This window comes from Solanum dulcamara, chromosome 12, assembly GCF_947179165.1.
Source record: "Solanum dulcamara chromosome 12, daSolDulc1.2, whole genome shotgun sequence".
Lineage (NCBI taxonomy): Eukaryota > Viridiplantae > Streptophyta > Magnoliopsida > Solanales > Solanaceae > Solanum > Solanum dulcamara.
Genome location: NC_077248.1, coordinates 54,038,968 through 54,057,603, shown reverse-complemented (window position 1 = coordinate 54,057,603; position 18,636 = coordinate 54,038,968). Strand labels below are relative to the sequence as shown.

General features: G+C 34.7%; 1 protein-coding gene across 1 annotated transcript; it reads left to right on the top strand.

Annotated features, from left to right (window-relative positions):
* The first annotated feature begins 8,285 nt into the window (after positions 1-8,285).
* On the top strand, positions 8,286-14,134 carry LOC129877715 (serine/threonine-protein kinase D6PK-like). The gene is made up of 3 exons (XM_055953242.1): positions 8,286-8,628; positions 10,041-11,343; positions 13,042-14,134. Exons 2-3 carry the CDS (start codon positions 10,094-10,096, stop codon positions 13,901-13,903), a joined length of 2,112 nt encoding a protein of 703 aa, XP_055809217.1. The 5' UTR covers positions 8,286-8,628; positions 10,041-10,093; the 3' UTR covers positions 13,904-14,134.
* Positions 14,135-18,636: the final 4,502 nt, after the last annotated feature.

Below are 18,636 nucleotides of genomic sequence, written 5' to 3'. Positions count from 1 at the left end.
ATTTTTGAACACTCCGGCTCCAAAGTTCGACAAAGATAAAATGTCTAACCCTAAATTTCAAGGATGAGATCTGAGTGTTCAAGCCGTTCCTGCATACAAGAAATGTGTAAAGAACCATAGAAGGGAATGCTTGGCAGGATCAGGTGCATGTTATAGGTATGGCAAGCTGGGTCACCATGCGAGAGAGTGTAGTGGTGGTGGTCGACCCTATTTAGACTCAAATCACAGGTTGAACGGCTCAGCAGGGTGCTACTACAGGTTCTGGTAGTGGTCAGGGCCAAAACTAATTCTATGCTATTCAGACTAGGTAGGATTTGGAGGAGTCTCCCGATGTGGTTACGAGTATGTTACGGTTCTTTCACTTTGATGGTTATGCCTTGTTTGATTTGGGAGCAAATTTGTCTTTTGTTACTCCTTATCTTGCTATGAAATTTGATGTTAGTCCCGAGATTTTGTTAGAACCTTTTTTGGTCTATACTCCATTTGGTGATTCAGTTTAGGCTAAAAGAGTCTATAGAAATTGTCCGGTCTCAATTTTTTCACAAAGTTACTTCATGTGATCTTGTAGAGCTCCATATTACTAATTTTGATGATATTCTTTGTATGGATTGGCTCATGCATGTTATGCTTTCATATGTTGTAGGACTCATGTGGTTAAGTTTCAGTTTCCTAATGAGCTGGTCCTAGAATGGAAGGGTAGTAATTTCGTGTTTAAAGGTCAATTTATCTCATGCCTTAAAGCTCAAAAAATGATTTCTAAAGTTGAATCTATCATTTAGTACGAATTAGGGATACAGATTCTGAAGCTCCTACTCTTGAGTCAGTTTTAGTTGTTAATGAGTTTCAAGAAGCATTTCCTGATGATCTTCCAGGTGTTCCTTTGGAAAGGAAAATAGAATTCGATATTGATCTTCTTCCCAATATCCAACCTATCTCTATTCATCTTTACCAAATGGATCCAATAGAACTTTAGGAGTTAAAGGGTCAATTGAAGGACTTGTTGGATAAATATTTTATTAGACCAGGTATCTCTCCATGGAGTGCTCCGGTTATCTTTGTTAAGAAGAATGATGGTTCTTTCTGTATGTGTATCGAATATTGGCAATTGAACAAATTCACGGTTAAGAATAAGTATCCTATTCCAAGGATTGATGACTTATTCGATCAATTTCAAGGGGAAAATTATTTCTCAAAGATCGATCTTCAATCAGGTTATTATCAACTCTGAGTAAGAGAATGTAACATTCCAAAAACGACCTTTAAAACTCGATATTGTCACTTTGAATTCTTGGTTATATCTTTTGATCTAACAAATGCTCCTGCAACTTTTATGTATTTGATGAATAGAGTGTTAAAACAATATTTGGATATGTTCGTTATTTTATTCACTGATGATATTTTGGTTTATTCTTGGAGTGAGAAGGACCATGCCGATCATTTAAGGATTGTGTTGCAGATTCTCAAGGACCAACAATTATTTATTAAGTTTAGTAGGTGTGAGTTTTTGTTGAGGTCGATTACCTTCCTTGGCCATATTATTTCTGATGAAGGTATTATGGTTGATTGTAAGAAAATTGAAGCGTTAAAGAATTGGTCTAGACCTTTGTCTCATTTCTATATTTGAAATTTTTTGGGCCTAACCAATTATTATGGATGGTTTGTGGAAGAATTCTCTTCTATTGCATCGCGTTTGACTACTTTAACTAAAAAGAAGGTAAAATTGCAATGGTCTGAAGCATGTGAGAAAAGCTTCCAAGAGTTGAAAGATAGACTTACTTCCGCTCTGGTGTTGACTTTACCAAAAGGATCCAATAGATTTGTTGTTTATTGTGATGCTTCAAGGGTTGGTCTTGATTGTGTTTTGATGCAAAATGGTAAAGTGATAGTCTATGCTTCTAGGCAACTTAATGTGCATGAAAAAATATATCCGACTCATGATTTAGAGTTAGTGGCGGTTGTGTTAGCTTTGAAAATTTGGAGGCACTATCTTTGTAGTGTCCATGTTGATGTATTTACCGACCATAAGAGTTTGCAATATGTATTCAACCAAACAGATTTGAACCTTCGACAAAGGAGGTGACTTGAGTTGCTGAAGGATTATAATATGAGTGTGTTGTACCATCCGGGTACGGCGAATATGGTTGCCGATGCTCTTAGTAGATTGTCCATGAATAATGTTGCACATGTTACAGATGAAAAGAAGGAGTTAGTTTATGATATTCATAGGTTAGCACATTTGGGTGTTCGCTTGGTTGATTCAGAGGGTGACGGTGTTGTGTGCAAAATGGTTTCGAATCGTCTCTTATGGCGTATGTGAAGGAAAAACAAGATAATAATCCCACTTTAGTGGAGTTGAAGAAAATGGTTGCCAAAAAAACTATTGAGGCTTTCTCCCAAGGGAGAGATGGTGTGCTTAGATATCAAGGCCGATTATGTGTTCCCAATATTGATGGCTTGAGAGAAATAATATTATCTGAAGCTCATAATTTGGGTATTCTCTTCATCCGTATCCCACAAAGATGTATCAAGATTTGAGGGATGTGTATTGGTGGAATGACATAAAAAGGGATATTACAGAGTTTGTGGCCAGATGTCCTAATTGTCAATAAGTGAAGGTTGAGCATAAAAATTGGGAGGTTTAGCTTAAGACATTGAGATTCCTACTTAAAAGTGGGAGGACTTGAATGTTGACTTTATTACCAGTTTACCTTGTACTAGTAGGCAACATGATTTGATTTGGATTGTTGTTGACCAAATGACTAAGTTGAGCATTTCCTTTCCATTAAGAGTTTCTATTCAGCTAAGGATTACGCTAGAATTTATATTTGTGAGTTGGTTATGCTTCATGGTGTTCCGTTATCTATCATTTCGGATTGAGGTACTCAATTTACTTCATAGTTTTGGAGGTCTTTCCAAAAGGGTCTTGGTACTCAAGTTAAGTTGAGCATAAATTTTCACCCTAAAACTAATGGTCAAGCCGAGCACAATATTCAAACATTGGATACATGTTGAGAGCTTGTGTCATTGACTTCAAGGGTAATTGGGATAATCATTTGTCGTTGATCGAGTTTGCATACAATAATAACTATCATTCGAGTATTCAAGTAGCTCCATTTGAGGCTTTATATGGTAGGAGGTGTAGGTCTTCTACTAGTTGGTTTGAAGTTGGTGAGGTTGTCTTGATAGGACCCGAGTTGATGCATGAGGCTATGGATAAGGTTAGACTCATTAGGGAAATATTTAACACTGCCCAAAGCCGACAAGAGTCTTATTTGAATGTAAGGAGAATGAAACTTGATTTGAGGTTAATGATTAGGTTTACTTAAAAATCTCACTCACGAAGGGTGTGATGCATTTTGGAAAAAAGGGGAATTTTAGTCCCCGGTATATAGGCTCATACCAAATTTTGAGGCGTTATGACAAGGTGGCATATGAGTTGGAGTTGCCTCCGGAGTTGGCATCGGTGCGTCCGGTGTTCCACTTTTCATTATTTAAGAAGTATGTAGGTGATCCTAACTCAATTTTGCCTTTAGAGAACATTGGGGTAAAGGAGAGTTTATCCTACGAGGAAGTTCCAGTTGAAACTCTAGATTGGCAAGTTCAAAAATTGAGAAACAAAGAGGTTGCATCCGTTAAAGTGTTGCAGAGAAACCAAGAGGTTGAATGCATAACATAAGAAGCTGAATCCAAAATAATAACACGATATCCCTATTTTTTCCTTCCATTCCGACTTGAGATACTTAGTTTTCTCATGATTCACTATTAGAAATTCCTAAGTTTCAGCTTTCCATGCCTTTTCGTATGCATGCATGTTCATAAAATTGATTTTAAGTCATATTTTAGCTTGGAATTGAATATTCCATGTTTTGTGCATTTTACTATGTTATTGCTTTCATGTTGGCTGTTATGTCTCTTTTCCTACTCCTTTTCATGCTAGTTGGATTCCATTCGGGAAGAATGTTCCCAAGGGGGAGATATTTTGAGGCCTCAAAAGTTAGAAAGTTGGAATATTAAAATCAAAAAGGGGAAAACTTAGAAAAATAAGTTGAGACTCGCCAAATGGACTTGATGACTCACCGAGTGAGTTTGGTATATCGCCAAGGGGAACGTGAGTTCGCCTAAAGTTACTGAAAAAGTGTGCTAAAAAAGGAAGAAGGATTCGGTGATCCGTCGAACTAGTTTGGCGAGGAGAAGGATCTCGCCTAAATGTCTTGAAATTTTGACTCAGGAAGTAAGAACTTTTGGCGAGCATGAGGGAGTGTTGGTGACTCGTCAAGAGGGTTGGCGAGTTGAGGATCCTCTTCAAAATGATCAAAAAAGTTGGCAAGAAAGGGACGAGAATGGGCGAGGAAAAAAGCAAGTCGGCAGCTCGCCTATTGGTCGGTAAACTGAAAGGAACTCGCTAAAACATTTAGAGAAAAATCCTAAAAAAAACTTGAACAACTCGATGAGGTGAGATGAAGGTCGGCGACTCGCTGATTGAGACAGCGAGCTCGGTTGAATCGCTAAAAGGATCCCCGACAGTTATTTTACTAGGATATTTTAATCAATTTTGACCCATTTAATCCCTAAACCATGTCATTTTGGACCTAATTCTAAAGACTAGAACTATCCAAACCCATTAAAATCCCTTCATTCCTCTCCAACTACTCAATACAGTAATTCTCTTTCTAAAATACTCTCCCAAGGATCAATCTTCAAGTCAAGCTAGGACCTGGAGATTTAAGTCTCCTATTTAAGGTTTCAAGCTTTGATTAATCAAGGTATGTTTGAAATTTATCCATGGACCCTTTCCATCCATGGAGTCCCAAAGGTTTTCTCATTTCTCTATTAATTTCAATTCAATAATTCTAGGGTTTTAATCAATTTGCATTGGGTCAATTCAATTATGATTTATTTTAATGTTAATGATTCAAGTATGCATGATTCAAGTTTAATTGCATGTTTTCAATTGTGTTTTCATGGACCCGTGCATTATGCTATTTTCAAGTATGAGTTTATAAAATTTTGAAAATAGAATTGATGAAGGATTTATGAATGACTAATGAATGATTCATGAAAGTAACGAATGATGTCTTTAAGGACATTTCAAGTAATTATAAATGATTGTGAAAGGATTTCTCAGACATTCCTGTAAAAGGTGAAAGGTTTTCTCACCTATTCACAAATTCATAAAGATGAATGGTTTTCTCATACTTGTATGAATCAAGATGTTAATGAACTACTCTTATGACTATTTTATGATGTTGATTGATACTTATTATGGTCTTTCCTAATGTTATTAATAACTATGATTTACGAATTCCATTGGAATATTAAACGTCGAGAGAGATTTGAGGTGGGGTTCGGTCATGAAGCTCAAGTAGCAACCTAAGAGAGCTCTAATAACAACCTCTAGTCCCAAACTACATGCCCCCATAGGTTTGCTTAATGTCCTAGCTAGTGGATCCATAAATATCTCAATGTTTGTGGTGTTACTCACAGAGTCTACCTTGGCAAGTAGACTCTCTCTTTTCGGTGTGAGAGTAACACCGGTTTTCATGTTATAGCTCTCATGGTCTTAAATGTCGATTAAAGATTATATTCCATAAATAAACAATGTTTTCTTATGAGCCCTTATGTTTTGATATATGATTTCAAACCTCATGCTTTTAATGATTATTGGTCTTGCATCACATGTTTTATGCTCATCATGCTATCATGTCTACATATGCATATTTCTCACATACTTAGTACATTCCATGTGCTAATGCATACTTTTACCTACATTGTATCATAATGTAGGGCTCGACGATCATCACGCTCATCCTTTCGCTCATGGCTAGCTATTGAGTTACTATTTCATTGTTGGTGAGTCCTCATATTCCGAGGACGCAACACTTATATTTTACTATATATTTCCATGACTTTTATTCTTTATGTTTTGGTGAGCTAGGAACTTGTCCTAAGCCACATCTAATAGAAGTAGAGGCATGTTTAGATGGTCATGAAAATGTACTCCCCTTATTTTAAGATTTCACTTTAAGACTTATCTTTCACATTATGATTTGATTGATGTCGTCACTTACCTTATGTATGCGATTTACGCTAAGAGGCTTGGTTGGAGTCCCTCTTAGATTCTAATTGCCGTGTCATGCCTAGAGCCTAGCTTGGGTCGTGACAAGAGATTAGTCCTATGTGGCTTGCCACATCATTAAAATTTTGGGTTTGTTAACTCTTGAAGGTATTTGTGGTCTCTTGGGATAAGGACAGAGACATTTTCAATTCAAAAGTTTAACAGAGGGTATAAGTGGTCTATTTCACATAGTTCAAGGCAATTTTGACCCTTTTTCAATAAGTAAATAAAATAATATATTTATTTAAAAAAGTATTTTTGACCCATTAAGTAACAATAAGAGCATTTTTGGACCAAAGTATTAACAACAAAGATGATTTTGGACCAAATTATAAATGAAAGATATTTTTATTCATTTCACATAGGAAGAAAAGATAAATATACCTCTGAACTATCATAAATGATATGCGTATATCCTTCGTTATACTATTGAGATATCAAAGTCCTTGTCATCGAAAAAGTAGAGCATTTTTATCCTTCACACTAACAAACAGACACATGTCCTCATCCTGCGCATATACCCGATTATTCACTTAAATTTAACCTCACAAAAATAGACCACTCGAATTGAAGAAGACAAACCCAAATAATTCTCTAATCCACCCACTCACTAACACCCTAAATAATATACCCAAACCAAATCACCCTAAATAAACCAGCTACAAAAGGAAAAGGGTGAATGACTTCATAAAAAATAAATATGTGAATAGCATATACAACATTGTGATTTATGAATAGGAAATGCCATCGTTCTTCTTTATAAGACATAAAAAGGAGAATTCGTGGTAGTCTATTTCAAGTTCGAAACCTGTCCTTTTCTGATTTCATGTGATAATTGTTTAGATCGAGGCGTCTTTACTCATAACAGATTTTCTTTCAATTATAAGTTCCGGTCAGACCTTTTGGCGATGATAGATGAAAGTACGGTAGAAAGGTTTGAAAACTTTTTCCTTCTAGTCTTTGACAGTTTGGAAGTATAACTTCACGTCTTCTTTTATTTATTTTAGCTAATCTACATGTAGAAATATTGATATAAGTTTGGTTTCCTCTCATAATTAACTAACAATAAGACTAAAAGGTGAAATGTTGTTAAACTATGGGACTAATTCGAGTATATTTGATAGTTAAAAAATTTATTTTAATTTTGATTCCATTTTGTGTAAGTTAAAAAATCACCCAGTTTGGGTATATTATTAAGGGTGTAAGTGAGTGGGTGTGTTAGATAATTATTTGAGCGGGTTTTCTTTAATCAACTGATATTTTTGTAGGTTAAATTTCAGTGAATACTCGTGTAGACGCACAGGATGAGGACATGTGTCCTTTCGTTAATGTGAAGGATACACATGCTTCACTTTTTGGACGACAAGGGCTTTGGTGTGTCAATAGTATAACAAAGGGTAGACACATACCATTTATGATAGTTCGGGAGTATATTTGTTCTTTTTCTCTTTCAGATAATTTAAGGCCATTTTTGATCCTTTACTTATGATGATTCGAAAATATTTATTTCTTGCGTTTTCTTCTATATTTCACATGCATGTTAATTAGTAGAGATGTTTTTTAGTATAACTTACATAAATCATATAGTGTAAAGGGCTAATTATCATTTTTTCCTATCCTTTTTCAATTTACAAAAATTCCTTAAAAACATGGTAATCTGAATATATTAATTCAGTAATTCGGATACATTAATTCAGTAATTCAGATACATTAATTGAGGTTTTATGTATCAGCAGGTAACATTTAAAGCATGATATATTGAACATAAAGATAATTTATGAATCAGAATTAATGTATTTGAAATACTGAATTAATGTATTTCGGATTATTGAATTAATGTATCTGAATGAAAAAAAAGGATTTTTGTAACTTTTTGAAGTGCATAGGAGTAATGAAAAAATTGATAAATAAGAGAGTGTAATTAAATAATTTTTTCTTTTTTTTAAGCTTCAATAAAATTAGTAAGATAAGACATAATCACCTTACATGTACTTTTTCTTTTGAGTTGGATTTGATTTTAAAAAAAATTGTAATCTCTACATTTTACTACTAATATTTGTCTAACTCTAATATGCAGGCAAAGGAGTGTTGGAAACTTTTACAAGTACATTTGCCTCACTTGTTCACCCTCTCTTTCTATTTAAAATTGCAAACACACTTACACTTTGACTGTGTGTCGTCAGTTAAACACATGACTAAAGCTAAACACAAAAACCACGAAAGAAGAGAAAGCAAAAAGCGTCTGCTCCTCCGTAGTCCTTTTCCCCTAATATGTATGCGCAATGCTTCCTTTAGAACGGCTATATTTACATTTTTAGCTACTGCAACTAGCATCAACATTTAGCTAAGTAGCAAGCAATATATATTCTGTAATAAATGCCAAATTACCCAATGTTTGTGACAAAGAGAGACGTTGAGCTTGTGTTTAATTTCTTGTTTCACATTCTTTAAAAATGAGATTCCCAGTTGAAGAGAAGGAAATAATTATCAGATCGGGCTAGCTACTACTGGTGGTACATTCTGCTTCTTTTATTATTTTGTTGGTTTCAATTTGAGTGTCTTTCCCTTCGTTTATTTTCTGGAACCAATTTGTTAATTTATTTAAATTTGTGTTCTAGTATTTGAGTAGAATTCAATTAATTCCTGTGATTCTCTCTTCCGCAGTAGGTTCTTTTGCTAGTATATTTTATGCCACTGACTTTAGAAAATACAATGTAAGGTGAGAAGAAGAGAATATGTGTGTAGCCTTCTATATAATGGGGTTAAGGGCTGCAAAATCAGCTCATAAAATCACGACTCACCCATCGCATTTAGTTTTAGGAAGGTTAATAACCCCCCTTTTTTTTTTGAAATAACTTAGCCCATTTTGACTTGCTTAGTTCAGCCTATTTAAAAATTGAGTGGATATGCACCAAATGAACCTATGAGTAACTTTGTCTAAATTGTTTTAAAACCAGATCTTTTTATTTGATATGTTCTATATAGTTATTATAAGAAAAAGAGTTTTATTAGGTACACAATAAATTATAAGAAAACAAATAAAATATTTAAAATTTAGTAAGAATTGAATGGATTGAGTTATAACTTGATTTTTAGCCCATTCTATGCCAAGTAACTTTTGGGTGGCTCAGTGACCCTTTTTTTTTTTTTTTTAACTCAATCATCTTTACATGCCCAATTTCAGCTCAACTTGCCCATTCGACACTCCTAGTAGAAGGTGTACCACTTTCTCTTAGTATTTGATTTTTACATCACAAAGGAATTATAGCCTTTTCCTTCAGCTTCTTGAGGATTTCCCATTCAGTAGCCACTGGGGCTGTCAAAATTTTGTGAAATAATTAGGTGATTCAGGGTGGTATGTTGGATGTCTGTGATTCAGTCGTAACCAGTTCTGTAGCCACTCTTTATTTTAGCATTTCAACACGTTTCTTCACGTGCTGTTCTAGTTTTCTTTGGTTGACCACATGGAGCTGTTTTGTTGATGAGCGACGATGAGAATTGATACTAGGAACTGCCTACTTTGAAGGCATGTTAAATGACCTGAACCATCTCATTTAAAAGTTTTAACTATACAACATGTTGTTTATTTATTTGGGTCTGCAGCAGTTCGTGTCCCCCTTCTTGCTATCTCTTTTTGTTGTTAAATTACATAATCACGTGGTGCAACTAAGAACTTAATAATAACCTGAAATATGAAGATATTACTAAGTATATTTGTGTGTTCATAAAGGATGAAAACGGAACTTCTTTTTAGTAAAAATACTCTTTTCTTATGTCGTCGTATTCAATGTGCTGGTTTTTTCAATGACTGCTTAACAAGATACAACTTTTTGAAATGATAGCATGCTTCTAGTGAGAAACAATCCTAGCGGATTTATTCACGTTTGTTAGTTATGGATGAATCAACTCTTATTGATATTTGCAGTTCCACGGAGCTTCTCAGAGTGAGATACTTGTGATGATAAATAGCAATCAGTGATGAAAAGGACAACTGAATCAGGAAAACCACCAGTGCTGTACCGTACTGAGGCTGAGGTGACAAATATTTACTCAACCTTCAAAAAAGAGGTGGGAACTATATCCGATGCCCATGACTTTCTGGATATTGACTTCACCGTTCCTCTTCAAACATGGAAAGGAAACCACTCGTATCAGGAGCAAGACAAACTTATGCCCAATGCTGGTACAATCAAGCAATGTGATGACTCACTTGAAGATAGTGGCTTTACTACATTCCATGGAGCAAGTCATCCTCCAGAACCTGTTGATACTGACCTAACGAAACCAGTTTATGTACCAATCGGTCCTAATAAAGTAGATGGTAAATGCCTAGTGAAAAACATGTCTCTGAAGGGTCCTTCCCTGGATGATATTTCAATTGACGTTCTTAACATGAAACCTAGTTCATTTCTTCTTTCACCTGCAGAGAGATGGACTGAAAATCCAAATGATCTTGGTGTAGTATCCTCTCCATTTATGGTTTCTCATCCATCTCAAAATACATTAGCAAGTCTACTCCCTGATTCTGAAGAAAAAGAATGTCTTTGGGATGCATCACTATCACCAAGCAGCAATGTCAGTCCACATAGTACCATTGGTAGTACTGGTGTTGGCACAGCTATGAACATTCCCAACAGCTGCACAAGCACATATAGGAGTGATCCATTGATGAGTGAAAGCTTGCTTATTACGGACAGAAACTATGAGAGCACTAGAAGTAGACTGATTATGCGGGGGGATTCACTAGAAAGCACTAAAACTAGCTTTAGCAGGGCAAGTGATAGCAGTGACCTTAGTGATGACAGTAACTGGAGTAACATTACTGGAAGTGCCAATAAGCCGCACAAAGGGAATGATCCCAGATGCAAGGCTATTCTTGCAATACGGGCACGTGATGGTATATTAGGCATGAGTCACTTTAGGTTACTGAAAAGGCTTGGTTGTGGTGACATTGGCACTGTTTATCTTTCAGCGCTAAATGGGACTTGTTGCGATTTCGCAATGAAAGTGATGGATAAGGCATCACTTGCAACTAGGAAAAAATTAACCCGTTCGCGGACAGAAAAAGAAATCCTTCAGCTGTTAGACCACCCATTCTTACCAACCTTGTACACTCATTTTGAAACCGACAGATTTTCATGTTTAGTCATGGAATATTGCCCAGGAGGAGATCTACATACTCTACGACAAAGACAGCCTGGGAAGCATTTTTCAGAATATGCTGCAAGGTACGGTTTTGTGCCATTCTTTTCTCTTATATGCAACAAAAGATAAAACCTCTTCTAAGCTTGTTTTGATAAGCTTTCACACCTAAATTCCCAACATAAGTGTAATCCTCCATTAGTTTGGCACTCCTTGTATGGTATAAAACCCATCTCTCTTGATACAGAACTTGGTAATTTGTTAGGACTCTACAATAGAAATAGTAATTCATCTTACTGGCTCATTGATTCACTCTTATCTATTGAAACTCCATAAGCTGGCAGTACGCATGCTTTACTAGGAAAGGACTGTCTTGACAGTTTTCTTCACTAATTGTTCTGGGCGGTAGTACTGGAGGAGGAAATTGATTGTTTCATAATGATTATTCCCCAATTTCTATTTCAGTTCCAAATGGTGAATGCTCATAATGTGTTGAGATCCTAAAACTATGTATCATTTTGAGAAAATAGAGATTTTCTGAACTGGTGGTTTCATGATTTTAAGGCTCCTGCTTGTTCACAGCTCATGCTGTCTTGCTCTCTTAATATGTATTCTTCTTTGTGTCTTCTGGTTCTTAGTTTTTATCCAAATATTATTCTTGGTTAGACATCCATATTTTTAATGAACAATCCAGTGATATTATCAAATATGAGAAAATTGTTCAGAAGTTTGCTAATTTCGTAGTGGTGCTTGACCAGTTGATAATTTGATATGCTTCTGTTACTCAGACACTGTTGTGACTTGTGAGAATTTTGCAACTTCGTTTCTATTTATGCCATGAAAATTGTTTCCTTAGTAAATAATATATGCTGAGAGAGCCCGTTTGGTTCAACTTTTCTCTTTCCTGGCATAGAAAATGTATATCCAGGCTGAGGTTCTCTTAGGCCACACCAACTTGGACTTGAGTTAGATGTTTATTATCTTAGGATTTGATAGTGAAGAAGGTCCGGATCCATATTTGCGACTTTTGTAAATTGTTTTGATCCTGTTATTTTTTTTAATAACTGGAGTGTCCAAGCCTGCTTGCGTGCACCTCGGCTAATTCCACGAGCTACCCACTACCTTGCACCAGTACAGTATGGATAACTCTGTCCACCAAAGTTTGGACAGATGGGAAGAGATCATCTAGTGTTTTTGATCTATTATTTTTCATTTTCCCTCTTTTCCTGTCACCAATTAATGACCATAGAAGGTGGATAATTATAGTATTATATGGGTAGGATATGAAATTGGAACTATACCAAGAAGATTATCATGAATCCTACACAAAAATGACACACATAAATCGTTGTTGATCCAAGTTTTATGAACTAGTTGGGATTATTGGTGAAACTACTTTTTTCTGATGTTTGCCTGGAGCTTTTGGTTTGGTCAGTATTTATACGTTAGTAAAAAATGTAGAGAACCATTTCTATTAGAAACTCGTAATATTTCTTAAAAGACAAAATTTGTGAGTATTGGAAAGGTATGGGTCCAAATGGAGTGAAACAAATGTTGATGAATTGTGTAGTCGACCCTAACTAGTTGTGTATAGGATACATAACTACTGTTGTATGGGTAGGGATGTAAAGTTCAATCCAGGAATACGATTAGACATTATATGCTAGCTGTCTTTTCCTTTTCTTTTGGTTTTTGTTGGGGCCTTGGAGAATCTTGGCCCTTTTTGTTTATCATGAGCTGTGGAGTTCCTTAGTCAGAGTTTAATTAACCTGTTTATGCAACAGGTTTTATGCTGCAGAAGTTCTATTGGCTCTCGAATATCTTCACATGCTAGGTGTACTTTACAGAGACTTAAAGCCTGAAAATGTTCTAGTACGTGACGATGGACACATCATGCTTTCGGATTTTGACCTATCCCTGAAATGTGCAGTTTCACCAATGGTCATAAGGACCTCATCTGATGATCCCTTTAAACGAGCTGCATTATGTGTGCAGCCAGCCTGTATTGCTCCCACATCTACATGCATTCAGCCAACATGCTTCCTCCCCCGAATATTTCCTCAAAAGAACAAGAAAAGATCACAAAAGCCTCGAACTGAGCCTGGTTTTTCTGCTAATGCTATGCCTGAGCTAGTTGCAGAACCTACTGCAGCACGGTCAATGTCATTTGTCGGGACTCATGAATACTTAGCCCCTGAAATTATCAAGGGAGAAGGCCATGGCAATGCAGTCGACTGGTGGACATTTGGCATATTTCTGTATGAATTACTATATGGTAAAACCCCATTCAAGGGATCAGGAAACAGGGCAACTATCTTCAATGTAGTGGGACAACAGCTTAAGTTTCCAGATTCTCCTACAACGAGTTCTGCCAGCCGCAATCTGATTCAAGGATTGCTTATTAAAGAGCCTCAACACCGACTCGGGGTGAAAAGAGGAGCAAGTGAGATAAAGCAGCACCCTTTCTTTGAAGGCGTTAATTGGGCACTGATTCGTTCCAGTACACCACCTGAAGTGCCAAGACAGGTTGAAGTAGAGCTTCCACGGAAGTTTAAGCAAGTGGACTCTGTTGGAGTTTGCAGTAAAAGAATTGCAGGAACAGATGTGAATTCAGGGGGTAATTATGTTGACATTGAGTTCTTTTAGTCTAGGAATATTATATAGGATTCTTGTCTAGAATTTTATCAGCTTCCCTGTTCTCTCCTATGGTTTTCGCAATGAATTGGGAAGATCTGAAAATGATACACATCCAGAGACACTAATTTGATTGGATGTTCCGATTACGTGGAGTAGAAAACATCAAATCATAATTACAAGGCGCAGCTAATGTTTAAACTAATTACCAGTCGTAGCTATGGTTTAGATTAAATAGCTAAATATATTTCTTTTGTATTTGTATATATTTCGGGGCTCATTTACGAATCTCTAATTTGGGGGCTCATATATGTTAAGCAAATTTGAGGGCTCATAGACAAATCTCTAAAGGTTTATATTTGTATACAAATTGAATTTAGCGACTCATACAAATCTTTAAAACAAATTTGTATTTGTATATGCAATTTTTTTTGAAAGATCAATTTGTATAAATTATTAAATGCAGCAAGATATATAAAAAGAAATTAACATAGCAACTATAACTATAGTTATAGAACGTAATTAATCAAAGTGTAGCTAAGACCATCTCCAATCCAACACTAAAGTATACACCAAATCCTTATTTGGTGTTTTGGAGCTCCAACCCAACACTAAATTTTACAATATTTTGGTGTGTGAATAGTGTTACACCAAATTTGGTGCAACACTATTCATCACATCAATTCACTTTATTGAATATTTTAATATTATTTCATTATACAAAACTTTTAATTAAACATTATATAAATTGTATGTTTTAATTAAATCTCTTGTATATTTAATTATTTTTTATGTAATATTTTTATAATATTAATTTTAGATATAAATGTTAGCCTTTTTTATAAATTAATTTTTCTATATATGACTTAATTATTTTTATGTTAATTCTACTATAAATTATAAATTGGATATAACTACATTTAACCTTCACAAAAATTAAAAAAATGCAAACATATAAATTATTAAACAAATAATACAATGTACTTAAAAATAACCGAAAATAATAAACATTCAACAAAGTAGTAATTGACATACATCAAAGTTGAAATATAAAATACATAGTAATTTTAAAAAGTACAACAAAACATATTAGTTTAAAAAATTACAACAATTTCTAGCTTGACATAAAAAATAAAGGACAAAAAAGATCATTTTGAACTACGCAATGCATTAATAGAATATTTACAAGAGCACCGTAGTGATCTTGAAAGTTGAATAATTATGTAGAATTTAAAATAATTTTTTTAATTATGTAATGTTTATTTAATTGTATTTCATTAATGATTTCACTTTTATTTGTATTATCTATTATTATGTATAATGTATAATATTTGCTAGCAATTTATATTATTTAAAAAATTATGGTATAAAATAATTTTATATTAAACGACTATAAAAGAAAATTAAGAGGAAGCCTCTCTATTTATAGCCAACTATAGGTGCGAACTTATCTACTCAGAACAAACATGGTGTCTTTTAGAAAAAAATGTCTGTTTGGAAGGAATAGGTCCTTTATGAAATATTTCTGCGAAATTCAAATTAATTTCGTTCCATGAATTAATTAGTTAATTCAGTTCCATGAGTTATTAATTAATTTCCATGAACTACTTAATTAATTCATAATTTACAAATTAATTAATTAATAAGTAATTCAGCGAATTAATACTAAAACAAATTAATTAATGAGATTGAAAAATAAATTATCTAAAAAATTATAAATCAATCACATTATTTGCCGAAGTCGATGCCGAGGCCGAGCAAGCGACGACGATGAAGGCTCGAGGGGCACCCTCTACTTAACCCTTTTAGATCTAAAGGAAGTGTTTCCTAATATAAGGGCAAAACTTTTCTTCTCTTCAACCAATGAGGGAGAAATAACTTTTCATTTTCCCTTCACTTTGTTCCCCCACATATTCCAATTTTTATTTTCCAATATACACCTTGTTTAAACCCAACACCATCCAATCAAATAGAAGGGTTTCAACCTTTTCTTAAAACTCATCTTCTTCGCCTTGAAACATATATAAAATCTAAGAAATTTTCTTCTTTCTTGAGCAAGTGCTTCCTTAGACAAATTAATCACAACATGACTTTCAAGATAGGATTCCTTCAACTCGGTGGCATAAACCTCAAAGTTTGTTATAAATATCAATAAAAACACTTCTATAGTTTTCAGAACCATTCACGAGACCCATCTACGATCTGTAGTATTATTTACGAGCCGTAAACGTGGTCTATAAAATCAGACAAAATTCAAGTTTCAGAACATTGATCTACAAGCTTGCCTGCCACTCATAAATCAGTTTATGACTTGTAGATTGAACTCATATATCTCAGGCTAAAATCCCCGCCTCTGAAGTTGGTCTACGAGCCTTATCTATGATCCGTGGTTCCGTCTACGGTCCGTAAATATTGCTTATAAATCCCAAAATTTCTGCAGACTTAATTTCTTAGCTTCTCATGATTTGATCTGGGTTTATGGATTTTGAGGTGCTACAATATCTCTCCCTTGGAAACATTCATCTTCGAATGGTGTTTAGCTAAGCTGGAAAGGGTAGGAAAAAATCTGGAAACTTGGAATTGAAAGCTAAACACTGAAAACTGATGAAAAGACTGACTTTGAACTGAGGCATGAAGACTGGACTGATTTTATCAGTATGCATGCATACTGAGACATGAAAATAACTGAAAGACATGAATCCAAATAGGATACTATGGAGGAACTATTATCTCACGTTGGGACTGAACTGGAAGGAATATAACGCCTTAGAAATTTCTAAGTTCGGATCAAGTTTTAAAAAATACTCAAGTAATGGTGAGGCAGAAGATTGAAAAAGTCATTCGGGAACTCGACGAAGTGAAAACGAGCTCGCCTAAAAGTTCAGAAAGTTTTGATCATGACTCAAGTAAGTTCGGTGAGGTAAGAAGGAGAACGATGACTCACCGATCGGATTGGTGAGCTACATGATTATCGCCGAAATATTCTAAGATTCCTGCAAAAAGTTGAAGCCAAGTTGGTAAGAGAAAATGGAAATGGAGACTCGCTGATCAAGTTGGTGAGAATGACTAACTCCGCCTAAAATATCAGAGAATTTTTCAAGTCGGCAGCGCCAAACCCATTCGACGACTCACCGATCGAGTCGGTGAGCTAGACTAATGTCGCCGGGTAAGATTTTTGACATTTTCTTGTTATCTTCTCTCTCTATTTCTTCGACCTCCTCATTCACCCTCATTCTCTCAAGTTCAAATCCCTCTCCCTCAAAGTCATCTCTCCCAAGACCAAGATCAAGGTTTCAAGCTTCAAGTCTTCTTTTTCAAATTCATCTAGGATTTTCATCAAGGTATATAGAAATTTCATCAATGAGTTCCTTTATATCTGTTGAGTTCCAAAGAAACTTCAAGTTCTCAAATTATTTTGTTTCCCAAATTCTAGGTTTCATGATTTCTATTGGGTTCTTATTGAAATTTCAGTTTTTCCTCTAGTGATTGATTTTATTATGCATGATTTGATCATAATTCAATATTTTTAATAATTTTTACATGAACCCATGCTATATGAATATTTTGATTATGAAATCAAGATTTGAGATTATGCATGCATTGTGAATTAAAGAAACTATGATTTAAAGATGCTTTTGAATGAAATGTCAATATGTTCTTATGAAAATAAATTGCTTCCGATTGCAATATTCTGATAATGAAAGATTATTATGATTTAGCCACTTCCAATTGAAGTGCAGGTTTTTAATGAAGGATTATCATAATTTATATGCTTTAGATAATTGTCTCTTATGAGTATGTTATGAAATCATGATTTAAAGGAGTTATTCTTATGATATAATTTATGAATAATTATTAATTTCTTACCAATTCAAAGATTATGAATATGACATGATTATGTATGTTTTTCATTGGGAGTTTACTTAGCACCGAGTGAACTTTAGGATAAAGGCTCATCCCTTAGTAGAAGTGAAATTCTTTAGAAGCAATCTTCTTGTCCCACAACTAAATGCCACAAAAGGAGAAAAAAGGATCACCTGTTAGTTGAGACTTGATTCCTTAGTCAGTCACCCGTTAGTTGGGGCTTGACTCTAGCTAGTGAATTTACCTTGACAAGTAGGGCATTCTCTTTTCAGTGTGGGAGTAGTACACTGAACTCTATGTTATAGATCACATGGTTTATGTCGGTTAACAACATCTCCCACAACAGTCTATGATTTCCACAGAAGCTTATGATTATGATTCTCCTACGAAATGATTATTACTCTTTCAGAAATATTACATTGACCATGTATTATGTTTTAGCTCAGATTTATCAGATTATGTCAAGTTTTAGCTTGGTCATTGCATTATCATATTTTTAAAATTAACATGGTATTATATTATATTTATGTATGTTCTCTATACTCGTTATATTCTATAGTACTAACCATATATTTTTGTCTATATTATTTTATAATATAGGTAGCGACGCTTTCCATCAGGTCCGCGGTTCGTACAGGACCTTATAAGCGCTACACTACTTTGGTGAGTCATTATGTTTGGGGACATGCTACCTATGAGTTCTTTTATGTCTTTCCAGATTTATGCTAGGTTTTCAGATTATTTCATGATCTAGGGCTTGTCCTAGCCACACCCATGTAGTAGAGGCATATGTTAGACATAGAGTTTTGCTTTATGGGCTTGTACTAAGATTTTGGTATTTGTTGAGTGATCATTTGAAACTTATACTATGCTTTATCTCT